At 40.3% G+C, this 27,202-nt stretch overlaps 1 protein-coding gene across 1 annotated transcript in view; it reads right to left on the reverse strand.

Moving 5' to 3' along the window:
* The window catches only part of stxbp6 (syntaxin binding protein 6 (amisyn)), a 74,510-nt gene that overhangs the window by 43,531 nt on the left and 3,777 nt on the right, over window positions 1-27,202 (reverse strand). Inside the window, exon 2 of the mRNA XM_030718950.1 lies at window positions 17,474-17,688. Coding sequence (XP_030574810.1) covers window positions 17,474-17,627 — 154 coding nt within the window. The 5' untranslated portion in view covers window positions 17,628-17,688. The remainder of the gene's footprint in view (window positions 1-17,473; window positions 17,689-27,202) is intronic.

Consider the following 27,202-nt stretch of genomic DNA (forward strand, 5'->3'; position numbering starts at 1 on the left):
ATGCCCAAGTCAGTAGCCTGATCTCAGTTACTGACACCAGAGAGACCCCAAAACACTAGTACACAGATTAACAACAGTAACAACTTTTACTTTTCATTTCAATCCCTGATTCCTTCCAGTAAACACTATCAGAGGTCAGGACCCTTGAGATCTTTCCCTCCCTTTTCGCCCTACTGTCTGTTTTTAAATATCTACTGCTCCCTCGCAGTCCCCTCCTCTCACAGTCCAAGCTGGAGAACTAAATAGTCCTCCCTTTCTTCTTATTAGTAATGACATGTATCTCAGTCTCTCAGAAATCTTTCAAAACAAACACAGTCACATAGGAGCTCTTGACTGAAGAGATTTACTGGCTGCATCTGTAAATTTACACACAGGAGAGCCAGCCCAAATCAGATCTGTCATTTATCGCCACTAAAATTTGTTTTAGTCAAGAAAGCTTTGTAGGTGTCAAGCTTCTGCCTGCTGCCAAGAATTTCCGGGGGCCGTGGGGAGTGTTATTTTCCATTAACACTTCAAAGATACAAAAAATCTTGATCTAGATTATTTGGGTAAAATTTAACAATTTGCTTCATTAAAAAAAGATTTGAAATTTTGAAAATGTACTAAGGAGCATCATTGAACTCATAAAAGCAACATACTGCACCCACAGTTCTAAAATGTGCCATCTGGCAGCATTATGTGCATATGTTTTTATACAATTAGATACTTTTTGCAGATGAGTTTGCAGCCAAACACATGATAAACTTTAGTGGAGGCATGAAGCCAGGATAATAGTGTAGTGTTCAGCCAACAGTGACTTGGGTAAGTCCATGCATGATGATTTTCATACAACAGAGAACAGGTGGAACAAAAGAGAATCAAGTGACCCTGGCTTTAACATCAGAGATGCCACTCGGGGGGAGTGGAAGCTCTCGTAAAGACAATCTTGGTAATTACACAGTCACTGTGATGTAACATTCAGCCACTATATATCTGAGATTGTATATCCACTTTTTGCTGCACACGGTTTTATTTAAACAAATAAAACAGTGTTGTAAGCTCTTGGACCACATATCCTTGAACTCTGTCTTAATTTTTAAGTTAATTACATGCTTGCAAAGAATCGTGACAAACCTGTGTACAGAAAACCGTTATATAAAACCAGGCACAGTACTCAGTCATTGTAATAGCTCCCATTATAGTAGGACTCAAAAGGTCTATAACTATTGAGACTAGTAACAATGTCCTGCTCGGTCCATTGCTGAGTGAAGAACAAACCATTGCCCTGAACTGAAAAAACAATCTTCTTCAAGGATATGTCAAGATGCAAAAAAAAAAAAAAAAAAAAAAAAAAAAAAAAATCATACAAGTTGATAGAAAAGAGTTGTTAGAAAGCAAGCAGACAAAAGAAACTGGCATTGACTTCATTGTTGTGACAAGTGGCAAGTTTAGGTCTGCATCAAATGCAGCTGCTGAAAAAGAATGAAGTACAGCAAAAATGGTACAGACACGACAAAGGGGTTGAATTAAAGGCCTAAAGAAAAGATATACATCATATCTTATCTGAATTTTCTTTACATATGACAGCTGGGATAGGCTCTAGCTGCCCCGCGACCCTGAACAGGATAAGTGGAAGAGGATGGATGGATGGATTCCATAATAGAAATAAAACTTTTTCCTGTCTACTTCAGTTTTATGTCAATTTATTGGATGATATGCTGTGCAGGCTGACACCAATACAACAGGAATGAACAAATGTTACCCTGGCAGATTTATTGGTCAGGCTTTATTAAAAACAAAATGAGAGCAACTCATTTCCTGGTTGCCCTCTCTTATTCTAAGACCAATTACATGACAGATCCATAATGCATTACACTACATATTGTTAGTGTTTAAAAAAAAGGGGGGGGGGCAAAGAATCATGCACTGATCTGTCTCTGAAAAGATTAAAAATATATATATAATAATAAACAACACATTTCCAGTTTCTCTCAAGACCAATTTCTCTCATCACTGACAGTGCCTGGCTTCTTTTTCATTTGATCTGGCAACTCCTTACCCCAAAGGAGAACTCTTATTACCTACAAATTGGTGTGACAGATTGAGAAACATAGCTCTGTGAGATGTCTGGAATCATATAGCACTGGCAGATCTTTTAGTAATCAAAGAGTGTCAGTGCACTGTGTAATGAAAATGAATTCTACTGAACGAAGCCTTATTATTCAGACCAGACACAGGCTATAAAAGTATTTTTCTTGCTTTGAGCCATTTCTATTTTCAGTATCTTTAGAGAGAGTTTTGGCCACAGCCAAATAAACGTGTTGGAAAGTCAATTTCATTTAGTAACTAAAATTGACTATTAATAGTTGTGAAAACTCTCATTTTAACAAAAACGGCACAGCAACTAATTATATGGATGGTTGACTTTTATGAGGGCAAGCTCATCACTCTTGTGTTACAGCCCTTTTCTTTCCTCCGTTCTCCCTTCATTTCACACTGTACAGATGAGAGGAAGGATGGGGGGTACAAGCTTTGTTTGCACAAAACAAAAGCTGAGAACACCATGAAGATTACTTTCTCCATGTACACAGGAAATTGCACTGACATCTTTGCTGTGTTAGTGAGCTAGTACATATGGTCAAGGTACATACACAATGCCAAAAACATGCATGGTATGGTCCTCTACACAAATAATCATCTCCTCTGGCTACATCTCCTCATCTCCCAGGGCCATTCTCCGGCATTTTTGGTCCACCAACACTTCAACAGCATTTGGAGCAACAGCAACAATGCACTGCAACAGTCAAATATATTGTCCAAGCATGCAGGGTGCAATAAATATATAACACAGTTCCTTGTTTGAAAAATGGTTAATTTTCATTTCTCATCTCCTATCTGCTTTGAGTGTTAGCAGAAACACCCTGTCCTAAACAAAGATTCCAAGGAAAGTTGAGCTTGAAAAACAGCAGCCAAAGAGAGAAGAGTTAGAGGAAGTCTTCCAAGTCAACTACACACTGCCTCCACCACACAAATCATCAGATTCCTGTGAAAAAAGCACCCTACTGATTTCTATTAGAAAATAAGAAATAAACACACACACGGCAAAAGCAGCAGCAAATGCAGCTGAAAAGCACACAGGAATACCGCTTATGAAGAAAAGTAAGATGATAAATTGAATTGGACAAGAGGAGCTGATGGAGAATGATCATAAACAGTTTGGTTATAGAAAAAGTACAACGAAGACAGCTTTCAGAACCACAGTGGTATGTGCTGGTTTAAAAAGATGTACACACACAACCCATGCATATTTTGCTACTTATTTTCCTGGACCGAACAGGCTGGCCAGCTCTACAGGGGATGGCTTTGTATGCACAACACCAAACACAGCACAGTCAACCTGCAGAGCACCTAAGCCTTTCATCTATCAGGTCCACCTGCTGCATGCATGTGCTATGTGAGTGAGCACATGAACGAGACAGCAAATGCCAAGCATACTGCTTTTTGCATTTGCATGATCACATCTTTGGTTTTCTTTTCAGAAACATTTACCTTATTTACCATCCATTCATCCTCATCTGCTTATCCTGTTCAGGGTTGCGGGGGGCCCTTATTTACCAAAAGAAATTAAAATTTGGTTTTCAGTAGAGCCCATCCCAGCTGTCTCACAGGGTGAGAGGGAGGGCACACCCTGGAGAGGTCGCCGGGCCCCAGAGAGCCAGTGGATTCAAAATCTGGGATGGATGGATGGATGGATGGACGGACGGACAAAAATAAGTAACTAATTCTATGAGATATCAGATTTTATGTTTGGGTCACAGAAGAGGACAAAGAGTTCCCAAAGAATACTGGATCCATAGCTGGATGCTGAACTTCAACTGGAGAGTCATCCATCTGGATAACAACCCAAGGTCTGTTGGCAATTAAGCATTAAGGTCAAGCGAGTCGTAGCAATCCCAATAAATTCTGTTTTTCTGGTTGCGCAAAACTGATATTCAGCCTTACAGACAGACCACCTGACCACACTTTTTTCCCAGTAGTTTTCTGATTAAAAAAACATTGTAAACATGCATACTTGTGCATATTATCCCACAAAATACTGCCATTCCATCTCTTTAATTTTTTTTTTTACCTTGTTATCTGCCCATCACTTCTTTTGCTTTCTACCTGCAGCTCTGGTCCCTGAAGAACTAGAACCTTTCTTAAACATTTTAGGGGGCCTAGGGGATATTTAAGGAAAAGTAATAATGGGGAGGTTGACATTAAAATAGGGTGAAAAGTGAAAGGTGAAGACAATCCATGTTTTAGAAAGTAGTCAACCTACCACAAAAAAATGAGCTGAACTGCAAGAACCTAATTAGCCTAGAGAAGGCCACCGTAGCACACTGATACAAAGACCCTCTGGTATGGATGACACACATATAGAATTGCATGAACATAACCACACATATTCCTTACAGGAATTGTGTTATTAGTGCTATGCTGATGTATCTGCTGTTGTGTGTGAGTGGGTTGTATGTCTCTGCTCTCGGTAAATACTGGGAGGCTAGCATCATTCACTCCTGTTCCACTGGCAACCCACAGAGGTAACAATCTTCAGACGAGAACCCAGGTCATCCACACACCCACGCCTGGCTGAACCTTGTTAAAAAACATTTGTCCAGACTCCCTGAGATGTTTAGAGAAGTTATAGCAGTTAGATGCAGCAGGAATGCTACAGCAAACTAGAAATTCTGTAAAATACACTGAACTGAACTTACTACCATCCTTGGAGGCACAGTTTTTTCTGGTCTTCTTGTCTTAAAAGTGTAAACAGGAATGGCTTATTTGCAGCTAGAAATGATTTTGTGTTCATTTTCACTTTAAACAAAGCCAAATCTCCGTGATTTTTGCTCTACAAACAATATCTAATCCACAGGTAAAGCACAGCTGTGCCTCTCTTTGTCTTCTCCTGTTTGATTTCACACTAGCCGTGCTGTTTGGAGTTTCCTATGAGCCCTTTTTCCTCACATACGTGCTTCTGTGGGAGTTCTTTGGTTTGTCCATAATAAAAAGGTGTGTCAGCCAACATGTAGGCATTTGCTGATTCTGCAGAAGAACATTAAGGCTATAACAGTTTCTTTAAAATACTATTGATTTTTTTTTTACACTGTCCATCCTTTTTTGGTCTTAAAAGCATGTTTCTGCAGTTAACATGGCTACCTTCCTCTCCTCTATTTATACAGAACATTCGGTGGAATGAGATCTTTTTGCTTTTTAAGTCACTTCTTAAAACCCACCTTTTTTTACTCCCAACTGTTTCAGAGTTGACTTTTACTCATTTGTTTTACTTGTCAATTCTAATTATGTTTGATGTTTTTAATGCTTACATATTTTATTGTGTTTTAATGTTAAGCACTTTGGTCAGCACTTGCTGTTTTTAAAGTGCTATATAAACAAAGTTGGCTTGGCTTATTTTTAATACATAAAACCTAATGTCACAAATTGCCTCTTCTTTTGGCACTGGGTATTCCATATGTAGCTATATATATATTTTTTTTAAACAGAGTCAGAATAATGAGCTGGTTGTAGATACCTCTAAAGTCTTGCTTTTATAGAGAAGTAAACCAGTGCCCTATGTGATATGAAGTAAACTTAAAATCAGGGTCATAAATAAACCATGATTTTTCTCTCTTTTGCACATTGCCTAACACTCAATTATAGGGTCCTTAATTTGCAATAATTCAGATTAAAAGAATTAAAAGGTGCACATAAAATATTGTCTATATGTGCAGTCTTGTTGGATTTTAATGTTGTTGGTCTGAATTATCTACTGGACCAGGCAAGTGTCAGAGCCACAGCTTAGGCCTTACTCTAGCTTAAATGCGCACAACACGTACTCAGTTCTATTAATCTGAGCTGCTGGATTTTTGTACATTGTACAAATTTATTTGATGAACTCTTTATTGAACCCAAATCCAAGAATTTACACAAAAACCTCCAACTTACGTAACTTCACACCAGGGCTGTCTCGTCAGTGTGGATAAGCTGCACTTGGTTCACTTGTAATGACAGCTATAGCCTGTTATTTAAGAATATTAATTTGTCCAGATTACCTGTAGTCCAGACTCTTTTCCTAACAGACCACTCTCCATAATGAAGGGATTTGCTCTTCTTTTAAATTGGTGTTAAATATATGAATTCAGACTATTCCAAAAAACAAGTATGCAAAGCCATTACTGTGAATCAGCTGACAGTAATTTATCAGGGACAGTATTCATTTCTTATTCTAAACTATCCCCTTACAACTGAAGTTGGAGAAACCCCAGCAAACAGACCCACAAACTCTGATGTATCAGAACACACAATGTTAGACTTCGGTGTTTCTAGACTAGGTAACCAAGGTCGTACTCGATCTGATTTTGTAATTGGTCTGAGCAACTTAATGTACCACTCAGATACACAATCTGCTTGCCCCTCTATCTCACCAGCAAATCAATAATCACAAGGCACTGACGATTAATGGAGTCAAGCTGAAAGTACACAAATGGAATACACAAACTACTGTAGTAACTGAGAATTTTTATAATTTTTATCAACAGAAGGGTGCAAGAGCAATGAGAGCAACATTAATATATAAACACACTTGTCATAAGTCACTGGCTCCAATTAACAGCATTCAGTAAGTAAATAATCCCTGTGTGTTACATCATTAACTAGATCCTTATTGCATTAGATTACTCAACATTTAATTGAGTTGGTGTGATGAAAAAGAAGCTTAAACTTTAAAAAACACACCGCAAACAAGACACCAGCATTAGTTTCATCACGTGTAACAGCCAGCCTTCCCATAAAAGTAAACCAAACCACAAAATAACATGCCTGCATAAACGCAAAGCATGAATACACCCATGCCCTTGAATGCCTACATGAAAATTCATGCAAAGCATCCGAGAGCACAAAGGATGTCTCAGACCGATAGCTGGTTGTAGGATGATGGCTTAAATCAACCCCCACTCCCCCAACTGCCACCACTGCCACCCACCTTTAGTAGTGACAAACACAAAAATGTACACACAAATGTGAGGCCATAAAAAAGGTACTAAAAAAATGTCTTCAGAGAAAATGTGTTGCTCAAATGAGACATGGTACGGGAAAGAAGCAAATATATCCCCTCCTCTCAGACTGCAAAAAAATAAAACCATGTAGATTAATAGCCTACCTCATGTGAACCATCGGTGTCTTATCTAGCATAACAGGCCTCACATCTCTCTGGCCAAACATTCAGTGGGCGGTCAAATGTTTCAGCCCTAAGGGCCAGGCATAAAGTCCCTACATGATGCCCAGAGATTAAAGAAAAAACTAAAAAACTAAAACAACTTACAAACCAACTTGTGAGCTTCTGGCATGTATAGGAAATAATCTTTAAACTATCATTTAAAAATAGGCTAGGAGAACTGTTTAGTTTCAAATTTCATTTTGCAAAGCATTTTGAATATGATAGCCAATGTTGTAAAGGCAAAACCATTTAAATCACTTAGACCAGACATGGGCATTGTGCGGCCTGCTGGGCTACATCCAGCCCTTTGGTTGTCTCTGACCAGCTCACGTGAGGTCAATGAAAAATTTGGATTCAAATGTAAATAAGTATCAATCATGCAATTAATCCCATTTCAGTCACAAAACACTCTTTGATAAACACCCCATCAGAAAATGGCTTACTGTTTTTCACCATTTTGTTGGAAATCACAATATAAATTTGGAGACTCCTTTTTTTCCCCTTTATTTAGATATGTATGTGTGTGTGCAAGCAGATGCAGCTCTACTGACAGATGCCATCTCACACTCGTGCAGAATGTAGAGTTTTTAACAAGACAACAAGTATTTATTTACTGCAGTCAGGGGTAAAGCCGTGTGCTTAGTTTGTGGAGAGCAGGTTGCTGTGTTTGAGAATTACAATTTGAATCACCATTATGAGAATAAACACAGAGAAACACAAGATTTTGACTGATGCAGAACTGGAATGGATATCTGAAAAGCAACAAGGAGTTGTCACCAAGCTTTACACATCCAGGGATGGCACAGCCAAGACCAGCTTTGTGATTTCCCACAAAAATAGCGAGAAACAGTAAGCCATTCTCTGACAGGGAGTTTATCAAAGATGGTTTGGTGGACTCGGTCACACTAATATGCCCTGAGAAGCAAGATGCATTTAGAATGTGCCTCTCTCCAGGTGAACCATAAGATGGATTGAGGACAGTGCAGGAAATCTGGAGCTTCAGTTGAAAAACAAAGCGGGCAAGTTTGATTTTCTCTCCTTGGCTCTGGATGTCTGTGACACAGCCCAGTTGTTCATCTTTGTGGGTGAGTTAACAAAAGAGTTTGAGAATATGGAGAAGCTGGCAGCAATGCGCCCACTGAAAGGGACTATGACAGGTAGTGATTTGTTTACAGAGGTATCTGCATGCTTGGACAGACAGGTGCTGAAATAGAGCAAACTGGCAGGTGTTATAACCAGTGGCTGTCCAAATCTGATGTAGGACCTTTGAAGATAAAGTGACTGAAATGAACCCAGAACTAAAACTGGTATTTTTCCATTGTATTACACACCAGGAGGCATTGTGTAAGTCAGTATTAAAAAATAACCATATTGTTGATGTTAACTTCATTAAGGCAAGGTCACTGAATCACAGACAGTTTGTCGAACTTTCGGAGGAGCATGAGACTGAACATGCTAACACAGGCAACCACTCAGCTGTTACAGGTGGCTATGCCTGGGCAGCCTCATGTGTATGGAACATGAGAGCAGAAATTCAAGAGTTTTGTAAGAAGAAAGCCAAGGGCACTCCAGGAAGGCAGATGTTGCATTTGCTGTTGTTGTGACTTCACTAATGAATAAGATAAGATAAGATAAGATAAAACTTTAATAATCCCACGACGGGGAAATTTGTGCATTACAGCAGCTCAATACAGAGAAAAAATGAAAAGGATGAGTAAGAACAAATAACTAAACTAAAAACTAAAATTCAATAGAATAAAATAAAATAGAATAAAATAGCAAAAAACTATACACATATACATAAGCACTATATACATAAATATATATATCAGTGTCAATACCCACATTTACATATACACACATATACACACACACGTCAAAACACTATATAAAGATATCAAAATATTATATACATTTGTAGCCGGTAAGGTACACAGCATACACGGTATGCATTATATGGGTGAGTGTAATAAATAAAATGTATCTGACTGTATGGATAAAGTGATGGCAGTGGAGGTAAAGTGTCCAAGTGACTCAAGACATTATGATGTGTTGTACAGTCTAACTGCTGTTGGGATGAATGACCTGCGAAAGCGCTCCTTCCTGCAGCGAGGATGTTTCAGTCTCTGACTGAAGGAGCTGCTCAGCTCACCCACGGTCTCATGAAGAGGGTGATGGGGGTTGTCCATGATGGATGTCAGCTTTGCTAACATCCTCCTCTCACCCATCACCATCACAGACTCCAGAGGACATCCCAACACAGAGCTAGACCTCCGCACCAGTTTGTCGATCCTGCTCCTGTCCCTTTCGGTGCATCCACCCCCCCAGCAGGCCACTGCGTAGAAAAGGGCAGATGCTACCACTGAGTCATAAAAGGTCTTTAACAGAGTCCTGCAGACACCAAAGGACCTCAGTCTCCTCAGCAGGTGTAGTCGACTCTGGCCCTTCTTATACAGGACGTCTGTGTTTGTACTCCAGTCCAGCTTGTTATTGAGATGAACACCCAGGTACTTGTAGGAGACCACTGTCTCCATGTCCTTTCCCTGGATGTTCACCAGTGCTGTAGGGGGTGGCTTCCTCCTGAAGTCTATGATCATCTCCTTCGTCTTGCTGGCGTTGATTTGGAGTGCGTTGTTCTCACACCAGCCGACAAAGTCACTGATGACACCCCTGTATTCCTGGTCGTTCCCATCTGATACGCATCCGATGATGGCCGTATCATCTGAGAACTTCTGTAGGTGGCAATGGTCTGAATTGTACCTGAAATCTGAGGTGTACAGACTGAACAGGAAGGGTGAGAGGACAGTGCCCTGTGGCGCCCCCGTGCTGCAGACTACTACATCAGACACACAGTCATGGCACCTCACATACTGTGGTCTGTTGGTGAGGTAGTCGATGATCCATGCCGTCAGCTGCCTGTCCACTCCGGCTCCCTCCATCTTCCCTCTCAACAGTGCAGGCTGGATGGTGTTGAAAGCACTGGAGAAGTCAAAGAACATGACCCTCACAGTGTTCCCTGCCTGCTCTAGGTGAGAGAGGGATCTGTGCAGCAGGTAGATGACGGCATCGTCCACCCCGATGCCAGGCTGGTAGGCGAACTGCAGGGGGTCCAGCGCTGAGCTCACCAGTGGGCGGAGGTGGTGCAGGATGAGCCTCTCCATGGTCTTCATCAGGTGAGAAGTCAAGGCCACAGGTCTGTAGTGGTTGGACTCCCTGGGCTGTGCGATCTTTGGCACTGGAACTATGCAGGAAGTCTTCCACAGTTCAGGGACCCTCTCCAGATTCAGGCTCAGGTTGAAGATGTGCAGGACCACCTGACAGAGCTGGTCTGCACAATCCCTGAGCACTCTGGGGCTGATTCCATCTGGACCCGCTGCCTTCCTGATCTTCGTCTTCCTGAGCTGACTTCTCACCTGATCAGCTGTGAGGTGGAGGTGAGGCTGGGTGGGGGTGGGTGAGGGGGCTGGCTCCGCTGTAGGTGAGGGTGAGGAGAGTGCAGGCAATGATAGCATTGCACCAGGAGAGAGGGGGTCAGCATAGAGAAGGGGGCAGATGGGAGCTGAGGGGTGGGGGAGGTGGTCAACGACCCAGAGTCAAATCTATTGAAAAACAGATTCAAGTTGTTAGCCCACCCCCGGTCAGCAGACACTGTGGCTCCTCCATTGTCCTCAAAGTGGCCAGAGATTTTTTTCATGTTTCTCCAGACTTCTCGGACTTTGTTATGTTGGAGCTGTTCCTCCATCTTCCTCCTGAAGCTCTCTTTGCCTCTCCGGATCTTGTATTTTACATCCTTTTGCACTCTCCTCAGTTCCTCCTTGTCTCCAGATCTGAAGGCCCTCTTCTTCTCGTTCAGCAGGGCCTTCAGCTCTGGGGTCACCCACGGTTTATTGTTGGAGAAGCACCGTACCTTCTTGGTTGGCACAGTGTTCTCCACACAGAAGTTCATGTAGTCTGTGATGCAGTGGGTGAGGGCGTCGATGTCCTCACCGTGAGGCCTGCAGAGTTCCTGCCAGTCTGTACATTCAAAACAGTCTCTCAGGGCCTCACTGCAGTCCTCAGACCACAGTCTTATTGTCTTCTTGGTGGGGGGTTTCCTCTTCACAATGGGGGTGTAGGTGGGGTGAAGAATGACCAGGTTGTGGTCTGAGTGGCCAAGCGGGGGTAGAGGTGATGAGCTGTAAGCCTCCTTTGTGTTAGCAAACAGCAGGTCTAGAGTTTTATTGTCCCTTGTGTGGCAGTCAACATATTGGGTGAAGTTAGGGAGAGTGGAAGAAGGTGAGGCATGGTTGAAGTCCCCAGAGATGATAATCAGGGACTGCGGATGTGCCGTCTGTAACTGAGAGACGGTGGTGTGGATGTCCTCACAGGCTGCTGTAGCGTCGGCCGACGGCGGGATGTAAACAGTTAACACAATAACATGTGAAAACTCCCGGGCCAGGTGGTATGGCCGAACGCTAACCGCTAACAGTTCAATGTCTTTGGTACAGCGCTGCTCCTTCACAGTGATGTGTCCTGGGTTACACCATCTCTCATTAACGTACATCGCCAGTCCCCCACCTCTCCTCTTACCACTCTCCCGCATGCTCCGGTCCGCTCTCACCAGTTGAAAGCCCTCCAATGTTACTACGGAGTCCGGTGTGTGGTCCGTGAGCCAAGTCTCCGTGAACAGCAGGAGGCTGCTCTGCTGGTACTCCCACTGCAGTCTGGTTAGCGCCGCCAGCTCTTCCATCTTGTTGGGTAAAGATCTTACGTTACCCATGAGAATAGATGGAATGCTCGGTTTGTACCGTCTCCTCCTCTCCCGGTACTTCGCTCCAGCTCTGCATCCCCTCCTCCGACGCCGTAATTCCTTCGGAATCTCGGGTCGCTCCTCCGGGAGTACGCTCCTGTTGCACAGGGCTAACAGCTGATCCCGGCTGTAAACAATAGAGTGGCTCACCGGTTCTCCAGATGAAGTGGTGAAAAGTCCCAAAAAGAGTATAAGGAATGCCACTACTCTAATGAAACTTCGCAGGTCCATGACGGGTTTGATATCTAATATAACTACTAAACTAAGAGTCTGAAAGAAAAACTAAAAACACAAGAAAAACACACAAGAAAGGGAAGTAACCTGGAGCTGCAGTAACAGGCTGCCTACCATGGCGCCATCTTGGAAAAAAAAAAAAAAAAAAAAAAAAAAAAAAAATGAACCAAACTGCAAGGCAAGGGCCTCATTGCACATGAAATGGACAGCCTGTTGAAGGCTTTTTAAAGAAAGTTTGCAGTGTCTTTCAAGCCAACTGGAGCGCAACATTCTTACTCACATGCCAACAGTGAAGATGTTGGTTTTCTTAGGCTCTACCTTCATATGTAGACAAACACTGATGTAATTTAACAAATCTGGATGCAGATCCACTCAGTGACAATGACCTGTTTGGTGTCCTTTGCATTTCCACCTCAGACACTGAACCTGACTTTAATGCATTTGCTCAATCCCAAAACACACTAGATTTCTCTCACTGAACAAGGAAAAATTAAAAACTGTACATGAAGTAATTAAACTACACACTTTGAAGTTAAAAGCCTTTGAAATTTTGCAAAAACAACATTTTGTTCTAGTGATAAAATGTTGGCATTTTTACTATGCCTATTTCACATTTTTATTGCCAAATTGTAAGATCTACTCTTACCAGTAGCAGTTTATAAAGAGATACAAATTTATATTGAGCAGAACTGAGTTCAGCCTTTTGATGCAGCCCTCCACGACAGACCCAGTCTCTCATGTGGTCCCTTGGGAAAGTTAATTGCTCACCCCTGGCTTAGACTGTGGGGATACTGTGGTGCTTACTCTTTGGTTCCTGAACAGGGATCAATCATGATGCACTGACAGAAAGAGCGTTTAAAGGGTGCATATGAATTAAAATTCTATTTAATTCAAGGAATGAAACAGTGAGAGTGGGTAGACATTATGCAGCCTGACTTGAAGTTCAATAATGGCAGCAAAATGAATTAAAGATATCATTTTGGTTTAGCTTTACATTATAGTACCAGTCAAATGTTTGGACACACTTACCAATTCATGTGCATCCAAACTTTTGACTGGTACTGTATGTGTATAAACTCTAGACCCTGACTGAAACTCTCTAAGAAAAATTCGGAGGAAAGTGGGGAAAAAAAAAAAGTTTGGCTGAACCACACCAAACAAATTAGGACAGGATGAAATTAATTATCCACACTAAAAAGTCAAGCAGCTTTTTAAAAAAAAAAAAAAAAAGTTAAAAAAAAAAAAAACCCTGAGAGCTCTTTGTTAGACCTTGTGGATAAAAAATTTCCTCTAATGGAAATCGGTTCATTGCTCCAGGGAATTTAAGATGATTATCGGTCTCCTTTGCTAACATAAGATTAATTTCCACGCTTTCACCCTGAAGCCAAACAACAGTCAGCAAAGTGAGCTGAACTGGTCTTGTTTTTCCTAGAGCAACATGTAATTTTGAAGCAAGCAGCACTTCTCACCAACTGGCAGGTGCCCAGGCTTTTTTTTTTTTTTTGCTTCACTGATAAGTGTAGCTCTCTACCTAAGACAAACAGCCATGTGTTCAACAAACAGAGAATTGAAAGACACCAACTGAAAAGACAAAGAAACCAGCTACTGTGGTTACAAATGTAGACCATATTACATGTCTGTAAAAGCAGTGATTTAGTTCCTTGGTTGTTCAAATATTCAGTCACACATTTTGATCATACCACAGCGTATGATCCTGGAATTAGCGCACAAGGCGTATTATTTCATCCTACCACCTTACACAGCTTGAGAGTGAAGTGCTAGTGGCTGTCTCTACAGTACAGCTTCCTGTACTTAAGGCTTCCTTTAGCTGTGACATGCCACAGATTACATAACTCTGCCACTGCTTGGCCCCCAGGCTTCAAGTATATGCTACTGTCACCATGAGACTATCAACCATCCCCATCCCCCACCCTTTTACACATACACAGTACTTTACAGTTACACACATGCTGAACACTTAAGCAACACAAGCTGTTTTGTATCTGTAATGCTCCGGGAGCTGTGCACTGACTAGTTTTACTCATGGTTCAACTGTATAGTACACACACAGAGGAACACGAACACACACACACACACACAATTTAAAACAATGCTGTGCTGGGTTAAAAGCCACATGACTTGTGGGAACAGAAGCAATGACTTCACTACTTCTGCTCCAACATGTGATACAAAACATAAGCTAAGTCAGGAGACTGCTAATATAGAGCAGACAGCCAGAGTGCCCAGATAAGGATAAACCAGTGCAATTGTGGTGACAGAACTCTTAGACAGTGTTTTCTCTTGATTTGTTTTGGTGCAACATGCATTCCTAAAATCTCAAAATGATGACAGCATATGAAAAGACTAGGGGTGGGACTCGATTAAAAAAATTAATCGAATTAATTACAAGCTTTGTAATTAATTAATCGAAATTAATCGCATTTAATCGCATTTCAATATTTGACATGAGAAATATTAATTTAAGTTTAGTTGATGAATGAATCAATATACATAAGCTTAAACTTCAAAATTTTGTTTATTTTCCCATCAGTCTACTACACAGACCAATGAAGGGTGGAAGTGCTCCTGTGATAAGCAAACTCCTGAAATTAAAGTTAAGCATCATAACTGGATAGTTTTATTCAACATTAATGTCTCACTTGTTATAGTTGGAAATTAATCATTAGCTCAGCTGTATTCCTTGATGTTGAAATGTGTTATGCTTGTTTTAACAGCTTATTTTGAATTAAAGACTTAAAATTAAACCACAAAAAGGAGAAAAAGTTCGTTCTCCGTTTAACCAGCTGCTTTTACACAGCTGTGCTTCGCACTCACGGTTGCTAGGCGACATGAGCTACACAGAGGTGACGGCAGCTGATATGAAGGCTAGCTGCTCACTTCCGGCCTTTGTGGTGTTCGTGGGCTGCGAAAGACGTGGGCCGGGTCCTTCGCAGGATGCGGCCCCTAATTTGGACATTGTGCGTCGATATAATCTGTATGCCTGGAACTCGCGCACTGAGAAACGTTCCACGGTGCAAAGTGCGATTAAAATGCGTTAAAATTTTTAACGCATTAATTTCCCCGTAATTAATTAATCGAAATTAACGCATTAAAGTCCCACCCCTAGAAAAGACTTAAAAATGAATGTGTTTACATAGATCCTCCGTAAACTAATGGGGAAAACTTACCAATTCAACTGGATTATATAAAAAAAATTAATTAAGTGAGAATACAACAGCCCACACTCCTTTTACTCATACACTCCAACAGTATCCCTGTCCATCCTTACAGCAAGGTTGGAGACAGTGACTGTAGAAAATCTTTCTACATTCAGTTTTCTCTTCAGTAACTGAAACGTATGCTCTACGGCCTGGTTGAGATCAGGTGTCTGACTTGGCCATTGAAGAATATCCCATTTCTTTGCCTTGAGAAACTTTGGGTTGCTTTTTCAGTATGCTTTGGGACGTTATCCATTTGCATTGTGAAGCACTGATCATTGTTGCAGCATTTGGCTGACTGAGAGAGCGTAGCCCTGCACACTTCAGAATTCATCCTGCTACTTCCATTAGCAGCCACATCATCAATAAATACTAGTGACCTGCTTCTACTGGCAGCCACACATAACAGTGCCTTTGCCATGTTTTATGGTGTGCTCCTGATCATGAGCTGTTCCTTTCCTTTTCCATACTTTTTCTCTTCCTATTATTGTGGTACAGGTTCATCTTGATTTTATCTGCAAAGACGGGGTTTTTTGCAGCAAGCAGACTGTCAACTAATAAATTGATTGAGGATGTTTAAATATACTAAAGTAAGTCAAATACACCTGGGCCACCATTACCTAGGTGGGCAAAGTCTACGCGTGGAACGCAGAGCTGAGAATAAGCAATCCCACAAAGACAATCTGAGGACAAATGCCTGGTTAATGAATATAAAATGTCCAGTTATTGAATCTTGGGAGGTATTTTTGTTTAATTATGTGACAGTCATCTAAGATTGTGATGACCAATGAATTGATCAATTAACTTGACTGTCCTAATAGAAACCGCTAACAAAAGATACCGCACTGGCCATTTTTGGTTTTAATAAAATGGCAAAACAATGATGGCAGCAAACGAAGGGAGAAAAAGATAATGAGGAGCGGTTTCCAGTCAGACTCGAAATTATTTAACAAGCAAAAAGGCCAAACAACTGCAGCAATTCCAGCATCTCAAATGGGAGCCAACTAATGACACCAAGCATGTATTTCTGTGACACTATGTATATAGAAAAAAAAAAAAAGAAGCTAAAACATCGGCTAATTATTACATTTCAACACTGCCATGCAAAATAAGTAGTTAGGATGTCCAGTGATTTTTAATATATTTCATCACAGCCAAGCTCAAATGAGACACAGAGGTGAACGCTGCTGCAGGGGATGTGACGAGACTGGCATTACAAGAAGTGAATATCAAGCGATGCTTACTTCCACATGAAAGAAGAAATGACTCATTGTAAACACATTAGAAAAACAGAGTCCATTCTCTGAAAACTGTTGTTAATTTGTGGCTTGCTCTTGCCACTAATACCTTTTATGTACATGTATCTGAGTGTGTAAATAGAGAGGCTGACTGTTAAGTAACTTGCCTTGTGCAAAGCAACCTTGAATCTGAATCCAACACAGACAGAGCTTTACTGGCTTTGAGCTGTTTTTATATACTTTGAATTCCACACACTCATCCTTAAGGTACTACAACACTTGGTCATGCAATCTACTGCTGCCAAAGCATTCAAGGCACATTAATACTGAAAAATGTAGCTGATATGCAGTTTTCCAGCACATAAATTAGGAGGTTCTAGATATTCTCCTCATGAACAATTTGCATGGGTAATTCAGTTAACAAGCAATTTATCCGCTAATGTTCCAACAACAAGAAAAAAAACACTCAAATAACTGAAACCTCAATTTCTGGTGAAACAATTCATCAGTTTTAGCTTAAATCTAATCTATTTAAAAAGGATTGACCTGAAGCCCTGCAGTAAATTGATTTAGTGTGTCGTTCTGTTGGCAGAGGAAATGTAAACATGCTCATCAGTGTGAACATTAATGGAATTAAGGGAGACGCGCGGAAATGTGACTTGCAGGAGCACAACTGGTGCGCTCTTGCAAATAGAAAGGCAAACACATAAAATCCATTTAAACATGAATGACAGAGAAAGAGGTTTTCGTTTGTCCTGACCTGAGATGCAGATGAACGTCATGTAGTCTCCCTGACCACCCGTGGCCAAGAAGGGAATCTTTTTCTTTGTCCTCCGCTTCACCTGTACAGCAGCAAGCATCTTCTCATCGTGGGGTATGAACACCTCCTTGTTGATTACTGACTTGGCACTCATGTCTGATTTAGGCAGGCGTAAACAGCTGGTGACCAGTTAAAGTGGAACAATCCAGTCTTCACTGAAGAAGAGAAGAGAGTAAGGGGGGAAAAAAAGCTCATTAAATTAAGTAGAACTGAGCAGGCTGAATCCTAAAACACATATGTTCCATCTACCACTGCCCTACGTTGGCTACTCAGATGTAGTTTTGAGGGGTTTTTTTGTTGTCACCAAAAAGACTTAAACAAAAAAAAAAAAAAAAAAAAAAAAACACCTTTCCCAACTTAAATGACTAGAGTAAAATGAGTAGGGCAGGTAGTAAGCAAAGACTGTGTTGTATGACCTGCCTTTCAGTGTGCTGAATGGCCTCCCTCATATCCCTCAAGACATTAGAGTACAAAAGGTCAACAGTCTCACCCTGGGTAATGAATTCCTCATGCACAATTTTGTGGATGTTTAAAAAACCATAAATAAGAAACATGTTAATGGTCGCATGTGTGCCCGGACATGCAACCTTTATGGTTTGAAAACCGAGAGGCTCAGTTCTCAGTACAAGCGATGAGCCTCCTAATTAAAGTCTCAGTTTGAAGCAGCTGATGTTTTGCTCAAGTTTGAGAGCTATAGCAAAATTTCAGATGTATAAGAGCAAATTGTCTAAATGGGATGGCCTAAAATAAATAAAAAATAACAGGTCATACCGTCTCCAGCTTTCTGTGTCCATGTCTGTAACAGAGTAAACAACCCTTCAGGTAAGGTTTTCTGATTTCTAAAATCCTCCTGAACTTCTTTGAGTGCATCTGATACAAAGGTATAAATACCTTAGGTAAAAAGTCCTTGTGACTGTTTTGTCTAAATTGTATGCAAATATTAGAGGATGCTCTAAAGAAAGTTAGATCTGCAGTAGCAGATTTGTTTAGGTCTTTTGTCCGCTCACAACCTTGGTTTGGGGCCAGTTAATCATCTCCACACGATATGAATTTGTACATTCTGAACTTAATGAGCTGTACACTATGAGCAGTCCTTTCCAAAATGTTGCAAAGAGCTGCATCTCTCCATTTTACAGGCAGTCTCAGCACTGCATACCTCTAAATGTTTTGGCAATCTTCTCCATGGAAGCACTGACGCTCAGAGATGAAATGGCTGCAGCCGAAGCTGTAAAGAGTACACCTAAGTCTCACAGATACAGAACAGCAATCATATTTCTATTACTACAAGCCAACTTCTACTACTCAATTTATTTTTGGGAGACTATACTATTGGAAACACAGCAGTACGTGTGATGGTGTCAGAGAAAGTTGTGCTTTGTTTCCCTAACTGTGCCCACCGGAAACATTAATAAAGAAGTAGATTAGTTAGGTCCAAATGACCACATGAGGACTGTGGAACTTAATCATTTTCTCAGCCTCACACATTAATTTCAGACATACACACACACACACTCACAACCACATACAGCACAGGCCACCCTGCTGCTGATGAACTAATCTGTCAGCCTCAACCAGGGGTTGAATTACTCTATAGCGAGGCAAAACAACAAAGACTGCAAAACAACATTTTCATCAAACTGACTTACTTATAACAACAACTGCCCACAAACACTAAGTTGTTTTCTAACAATGCAGCAAGCTTTGAAATGAGTGCTCAGCAGCTTAGTGGAAGTACAGTTTGGAGCAAACAGAGTTTGACTGATTAGCACAAAAGTACACCCTGCAGCAGTACTACGAAGTTTACACGAGCAGTAAAAAGTTCACAAATCAACTTCCCCCAACAACAACCTTAGTTTTGTCTGGTCAAAGTGTTAAAGCAGGATTACATCATGCCAAAAGAACAAGACAAGTGGAACTAAAAAAAAAAATTTGGACACAACAGAATAATTATAATATAATACAACCTAATAATTAGCCGTGCAGAAAGGAGCACATCTGTGGAAATACTGTTACGTTTTGTCAATCCCGGGTGATTTCTAACACATGATTTTGTTTGTTTCTTATTGAATTACATTACATGTGCACAAAATGACCTGTTAAAGCCCCACTACATCATATGAAAAGCTCACTGGATCCGTTTAAATGTAGAATTTAACATTTTCATGACTTTAAATGATTAAAAATAACAATGACATCCATCACTATGTAATGACAATGAAACCTTTTTTAAAGTTAACATACTATTTTCATTGTACAAACCTACAAATGCTATATACAGTAAAAATATAACAGTAGTAGTAATTTTACATTTCCAACTTCATTTTTCACAACTGTGAGGCAGTTAGAGCCTTATTAAATATTCTCTCCTTCTATCCATCTTCTCATCTGCTCTTTGAGCAATGCAGATCTTAAAAGTAAACAAAAACTTCAGCCAAGAGAGTAATTAAAGAGGCTAATAAATACGCCTTTCTTGAGATGTCCAACAGCCCCAGACTTTGGCTAAGAGATGTGTGGTTTCCCATTAAAATAAGCACAGAAACCTTTTGCATACAACACGAGACGGCTCTTTCAATTTGGGCCTTTTAAGCTTGTCGGACAAAACTTTGTTTATGTCTACATCTGTAATACTGAGTTCTGACATGGACTGAAAAACCCACTGGACTATTTAATAAAAATGTAAATATATGCTTGAGCTTAGTCTTAAGATTATTCCTGACAAAGTGCTTAACTTTGATTCAGACAAGATTTCTGCTAAAACTCCAACTTAGACTTCACATACCTGTTGTCTATAAATCTCAAATCAATGTATATATGCAAATCTAATTTACACTGTCTGCCTTGCAATTTCCCCTTATACAGGATTTATGGTCCCATTAGTCTTCATTTGCATATGTCTTGGCTGAGTGAAGGATTATGGGTATGCAGCCAAGGCAGACACGTTTGTGTGCAGTCCACCCAAAAAAAAAAACTGTGGGTATTCCAACAGCAATGAGTGTGTAGGGAGAATGCTGACTGGTTGAAAAGAGGGCTTGAATAGAAAAGAGACCAAGAATGGAGCTCGCTAGGGTTTAATATTTTTCCCGAAAATGACATGAATCAAATCCCGGGAAATGACGAGCCATTTCCCGGGAATCCCGGGAAAAAAGTTTATTTATTTTTTTATTTTAATTAGGCCTTCTGTAGCCTGTGTCGGCCTTAACCTATTGTGATATTGTAGAGGTAGCTTTCCAGCTATGTCCTGTTATGCCCAGTAGGGGGCAACGTCGGCTTGATTAATGCAATAAAACCTACATCTCGGCATTTGAGTGCTCGAGCTATGCGGTGTTGTGTCGTTCCTCAACACTCCCTTAACAAATATAATTCAAATATTCCTCCATTGTACATGGAATTATAACAAGCGATTTTACAACTGCTGGTGCAAAACAATACGGTTCATCTCCACAGCATTGATAAAGGCTCAGCCACGCTGTCGTGGCGACATCTGTTGCGCTATATCTCCACCAGTGGAACGCTGTAATAGTCATTGAAAAGTTAACTACCGTACTACACTATAATATGGCATAACACAGGGCCTTGAGTAATGCACTACGACTTGGTCATTGCCATTCTGGCAACAACAAATTTATAATGCCGTGTCTGAGGGTTAAAGTAGGTTCGCTGTGAATCGTCTATTGAAAAACTGGCCAATCCTTATAGCCTAAAAAATATACATTTTACTCAACTCCATTTTAAAAGCGAAATATGTTAAAGCAATCTATTTCATGATAATTTCTTCACACATTAGGCCCGTATCCTAATTCATGATTGTTAGTAAGCGGCTGCAAACGAGGAAAAGAAACACTCGAAGTTAAACAGATATTTCTTTATTGTTCAGGGCAGGCATATTTTATAGGCTATATAATGCAATATAACAATATATAATAATATAAAATTATATAACACAAAATACCTTAGGGTAAACACATTGCCTACGATTTCAACAAATTAAAGAGGAAAAAAGTACAACTGTGTAATACCTCTATTAAAACGCTTGAGATGAAGGCTGAAGCCTTAAACGGAGGCTGAACGTGCCTGAAATGAAGAGTAATGCTTTAAACGAACCCTTCTCTCAATATTTCCTTAAATTTAACATTCTGAAGCTTTCTTTTCTTTCTGAAAGTCAAATCGACGCGCGCGACTTTTTTCCCGGTTTCCCGTCTAACGTTTCCCGGGAAACGGGAAATGGTTCTGATCGCATTTCCCGGGAATCCCGGATCCCGGGATTAAACCCTAGAGCTCGCTATGAAGAGGAAGGAGAAAAAAAAATTAAAGATCCAAACAGCACACATGAGAAACACAATGGCTGTAGTGAACACTTCACTACAAATATGCTCCTTGTATATCATGGCTTCCATCCTCTCCTGTGCATGGGGGCGGAGAAAGGATCAACAACAGCATAAAGCAACACACATTAAAAGTTGTTGTCCATATATTTGACAATGTCCCCAGTGACAGTACACAGCTATATACAGTACCATTCAAAAGTTTGGACACACTCACTCATTCATTTGAACGGGTGAGTGTGGCAATGCATATGTAGACGACATATGCATTGCCTGTTCATTCATTAAGAAGTTGCCCCTTGATAACAATTTATTTATTTATATATATATATATATTTTTTTTTTTTTTTTTTTTTTTAATTTAAGCCAAGAACAGAATTCAGTCCATTAATTAACAGAAACCCAACTTCAAAGTGCACAAACCATACAGCTCTCAAGACTTATGCATCACAACCTCTCATAAAAACAAGCTTTTTCAATATATTGAGGTGGTCTTTGAATTTTGAGCATCTAAATGTTAAGTCAACAATGCTGTGAATATTTTCAGTTTTCAGTCTTTTTTTTCCTTAACCTCAATATGCACCGTTTTCTTATTCACTTCCACATTTACAGCAACAGCTCCAAATTAATTCACTCCTTTCATTTATTGCTATTCATTTTATAACTGAATTTCTTGTCGTTTAACTAGATAGCACAGTGAGAAGCAAATACAGACAATCAGTGTTAACTGTTGAAGCCTTTGGTCTTGTTGCTGCCTAGTAGCAAATCAGCACAGTGGAGTTCCTCTCTTTGGAAGCCCCAATCCACAGCTTCGTTCCCTCTTCTACACTATCCTCTAGCTAAAAACAAAGGCTGCCCACATCACCCCTCGAGCTGTCATCAGCACATATCCCCCCCTCAGGTGGCCCACTGAAGCATGCCGGGAAGGAGGGATAAGGATATGGGGGATGCAAGGAAGAGAAGAAGTAACAGAAATAGGAGAAGGAAGCAGACACAAGCCTCTAGGCAGTGAAATGTAGCCAGCTACAGTGCACAGGTTATGGTTTGACTTTGAGCAGTCTTATGCAATGCTAAGCAGTGCAAACAGTTGTAACCAAGGAGCAGCTATGGCAGTGAAAATGATGGACGTATACTTTATGGCTGCTCATCACCCCATTTTCAAGCATAGCCCCTTTCAAAAACACTTCATTAACTGTGGTTGTGTATTGCCAAGCAGTAAAAGGACCAGCCCTGTTCCTGGTCGTTCCCTTGCTCCCCTCTTGCAGTGTGTTAATGTGAAATGTGTTCAGTCAGTGCTCAGTGCTCTCCTGGGACCTTATTGGAGTGCGGTCTTTGAGCTAGCCTGCACAGCCTCTTCTTTAAGCATCAACACAATCACCCTGCCTCCCCTCCAGTCTGTGCTTGCAAGCACACGGGAACCTGCCACAGCGACAGAAGCAGCAGGAGCTGAGAAAATGGGCCCAAAAGACAGGTGGATGATATGGGCCTTATTATACTAAACTGAAGGAGTGTCTTTAATTTCCTTTGGACAGGCATAAAAACTCAAAGCCAGACCAGCAGGTGGCATAGGCTAAAAAAAAAAATCATCTAAGTCCATCTGTAATCCATTTGTTACCAAAAATATTTACTCTGCTGTCTGTGCAATTAAAAGTCTAGTAGCTGATGAGAAAATTATCTATTGAAGAATTAGAAATCAATCACCAATATAAAGTAGTGAGCTACAGTATAGTCTGGATGTAAATTCTAATCTGTATTTATTTAGTCTGTGTTGTCCCTTTTTCTACCTTAGCTCTATACTACTTTATATACTAAAGGTAGAAAAATGGAAAACTCAGACTAAGTGAATAAAGATTGTTTTATGTGTGATTTTCCTGCCATTTAGATGACCAATTAGAGCTGGGCCACAAGAATGAAGACACTTTGGCTTAGTCCTTGCTATTATAAAGGACTGTGTGAGAGTTAAGGCATGATTAGAGTAAGGTCAGCAGTTATACATGCAAGTTTGTCCCTGTGTGTGTGCGCGCACATTTCAAATCATCAAATGCACTTATTCTTAACTCTGTACATTTAAAAATGTTCTTTTTAGACTTAGAGCTTTAATAATCTCTGCTGATCGTCTGGTGCTGTAAATGGAAATACTGCATAAATCCTCCAGATTTAATAGACAGAGTAAGACTAAGCACACCTTATAATCTTGGTTAATTAGCTTTTGGGACTTTACTCAGGTTTATGAAAAAAAATAATAATAATAAAAATAATCACTAATATTTGGAAAAACATTCCAAACATTTTTTACAGTGTGTACAGTTTGGTTAATGAGTCTCTTGTGCCATATTTGAGAAGTAAATATACTGTACAGGTGCACTGCTGCAGTGTGTCAACAAGAATTTTTTTTTTAATTAATGATAAGCCAACAATATGACAAGAGGTGCAGGCAGAAAAGGCTGAACTCAGCTGAATTGATATGATATTCATATAGGTACAGCTGGGAATACAGAATATAATGATCTGACAAGATAACTAACTAATAAATCCTCCTTTAGAAGCCATTCATATCTACTCCTCCCACTCACATTTGACTGGCTTTGGAAATTTTCAAAAACAAAATCCATTTCTTCCATTCCAAACCCCACTCTGGGAGATGTATCAAAGAAATAAAAACACGTTCCCTCATCTGCAGCCTTTCAAGCACATCTTTCACATCGAGTCGTCGCTCTCTTTGCAAGGCCTTGATTCAACAGAAAAAAAAAGACCTTCCGCAGTGCACCTCACTTCACAGATTAGATCTTTAGAGTGATGTCATTCATCTGTGTCACTGAACGAGCGATATCCAACACTGCCACGCGAACAGATGGTGACTGTTACTTCTCATAAAATAATTGAAAGATTACACTAACTATCCTGCTGTTTTTGAGGTGTTATCACCTGCGATGTATTAAGATTTAATCCCGTATTAGTGCAGTACCAGACCACAAATTTAAAAAATAACCTCAGTTTCACATACACAACACATCCACAGTATATAGAGTTATGCGAAAAAGAAAGTTTTCACATGCAGTCCTGTAAAAAATTAGGTAGATCTCATGATTCTATAACTTGTAGAACCACCTTTAGGAGCAGTAACTTAAAGTAACTGTTTTCTGTTTGATTTCATCAGTCTCTAACGCTGTTGTGGAGTCTCTAACATTGTCCCACTCTTCTTTACAATTTCAGCCAAACTTTAGCAGTCAAACAGATGGTCTTGCATTTGATTCTAGAACACTTTTGGAAAAAAACAGGAGTTCATTGTCAGCTCAATGACTGCAAGGTGCCCGGGCCCAGTGGCTGCAAAACAAGCCCAAATCATCATCCCTCCACCCTGGTAGACAGTTGGCTTGTGCTGATAATATGCTTCACCAAACATTAAGACTGAAAGTGGAGACATTAATGGCTAAACATTTCCACTTTGGTCTTGCCTGCCCAAAGGACACTGTTCGAGGAGTCTTGTGGTTTGTTCAGATGATGCTTTGCAAACCTAAACTGTGCTGCCATGTTCTTTTTAGAGAGAAGAGGCTTTCTCCTGGCTTTCTCCTGGCAACCCTTCCAAACAAGCCTTTTTCTAATTGTACTGTCATGAACTTTTAACATGTAACATGCTGACTGAGGCCTGCAGAGTCTGCTCTTGGGTTTTTGGCAAATTCTGTGACCTTGGGGTGAATTTGTTGGGAAATCCAATCCCGGGAATATCATGGCATTGTGTTAACACACCTGAATGCTCCAGACAAGCAAACTGCCAAAACGCCTTTTTGATCATCAGCACCTGGCTGTTATCTGCCCTCATTCCTATGGAAAGAGTAAGAGTGTGCTTAGTTTTCCACAAGACTGCATGGAGTTTCTTATTCACAGGACTGTACACAAGCCAATGAAAGAGAGTCCGTAATCCTACAATGGCATTATCTCAAAACAGCCCAACAGCTTTTTCCCTGTGGTAGAGTCACCTTGAAAATACAATTTTGAAATATCAAATAGAATATTTTTTGCCTAAAAGAACTATCTGTTGAAGCTAAGTCAAAAACAAGCACAACAGCAAGGGAGTTTGTTTAAGCAGGGTAAGACTAGAGGTCTTATTTAGCTGTCCAAGTTTTGAGATCTAGGACCAAATCCCTCCTTCAGAAAGAACTCATGCCAGTCAGCAAAGCTCATTAACACAGTTTGACCACCATCTTAGAGACTTCAGATGTACTTTACTTGGAAATAGGTAAAGTATGGTTGTGAACCAGTCAAAAGTATGATACTAAACAATATCACTCGGCTTTTAATGTTATCTCAGACTTTCCCAACAGAAATAACAGCCACTGCTGCAACTGAACTACAAAAAATAATAATAATAATAAAAAAATCTGCACCCAGCACATTTGGCTCTAAGCTGCCACATCTTCTCTTTTGAGGCATCACTTTTTTGTTTGTTTTGTTTTTGAGACAGCAAAGCTTCTGAATTCCACACAGCCAAATCCAAATGAAGAGCTGAGACTCACAGAATGCACACCTAAACAACCGTTTACTGTGTGGATAACAATGCCAGCAAGGCAAGAAATTACACTACACGCATTCCAGGTTTTCATAGTTAATTTCGTGCTCAGCAGAGGGATCACACTGATTTTGAGAAAATAAACAGACATCGATGTCTGCATCCATAATCTATCTAATCAAGATCATACTGAAGGCCCCCTGTATTTCTACAGAAGTTTCACAGCAGTTTTCCTGAAATACTCTGAATGAGAACCATTTTTGCCTAAAAATCTTTTTTCATTTTGCCATGAACTTCTTTAATGAGAGTTGTGAACTTTTGCCTTTACAATGCACAAGGTAACCATTACATATTGTACATGAATGGCAATGTAGACCAGAATAAAGTGCACATGCCATTAATGTCCATTTTATGTTATAAAAAAGGAGCACCATAGATCAAACACATTGAATAGGTTGTTATTTTCTCCCCTTAAAACAGAAAGATATGGAAGGTCCCATCCATTTTCCTGCGCGACTCAGCTATTATTGAAGGTTATATAGTGCCAGGGAGACATGGGCTAACCATGAATCAAAGAGTGACATGCCAGGCCCCCAAATGAGCTCATTCTTTAGAGCCCAGTGCACTATAGCAATAAAACATTTGAGAGGGGTTGGGTAAACAGCAGAAAAGCAAATGTAGAGTAGGGTTTAATCCCGGGATCCGGGATTCCCGGGAAATGCGATCAGAACCATTTCCCGTTTCCCGGGAAACGTTAGACGGGAAACCGGGAAAAAAGTCGCGCGCGTCGATTTGACTTTCAGAAAGAAAAGAAAGCTTCAGAATGTTAAATTTAAGGAA

This window comes from Archocentrus centrarchus, chromosome 22 (genome assembly GCF_007364275.1).
Source record: "Archocentrus centrarchus isolate MPI-CPG fArcCen1 chromosome 22, fArcCen1, whole genome shotgun sequence".
Lineage (NCBI taxonomy): Eukaryota > Metazoa > Chordata > Actinopteri > Cichliformes > Cichlidae > Archocentrus > Archocentrus centrarchus.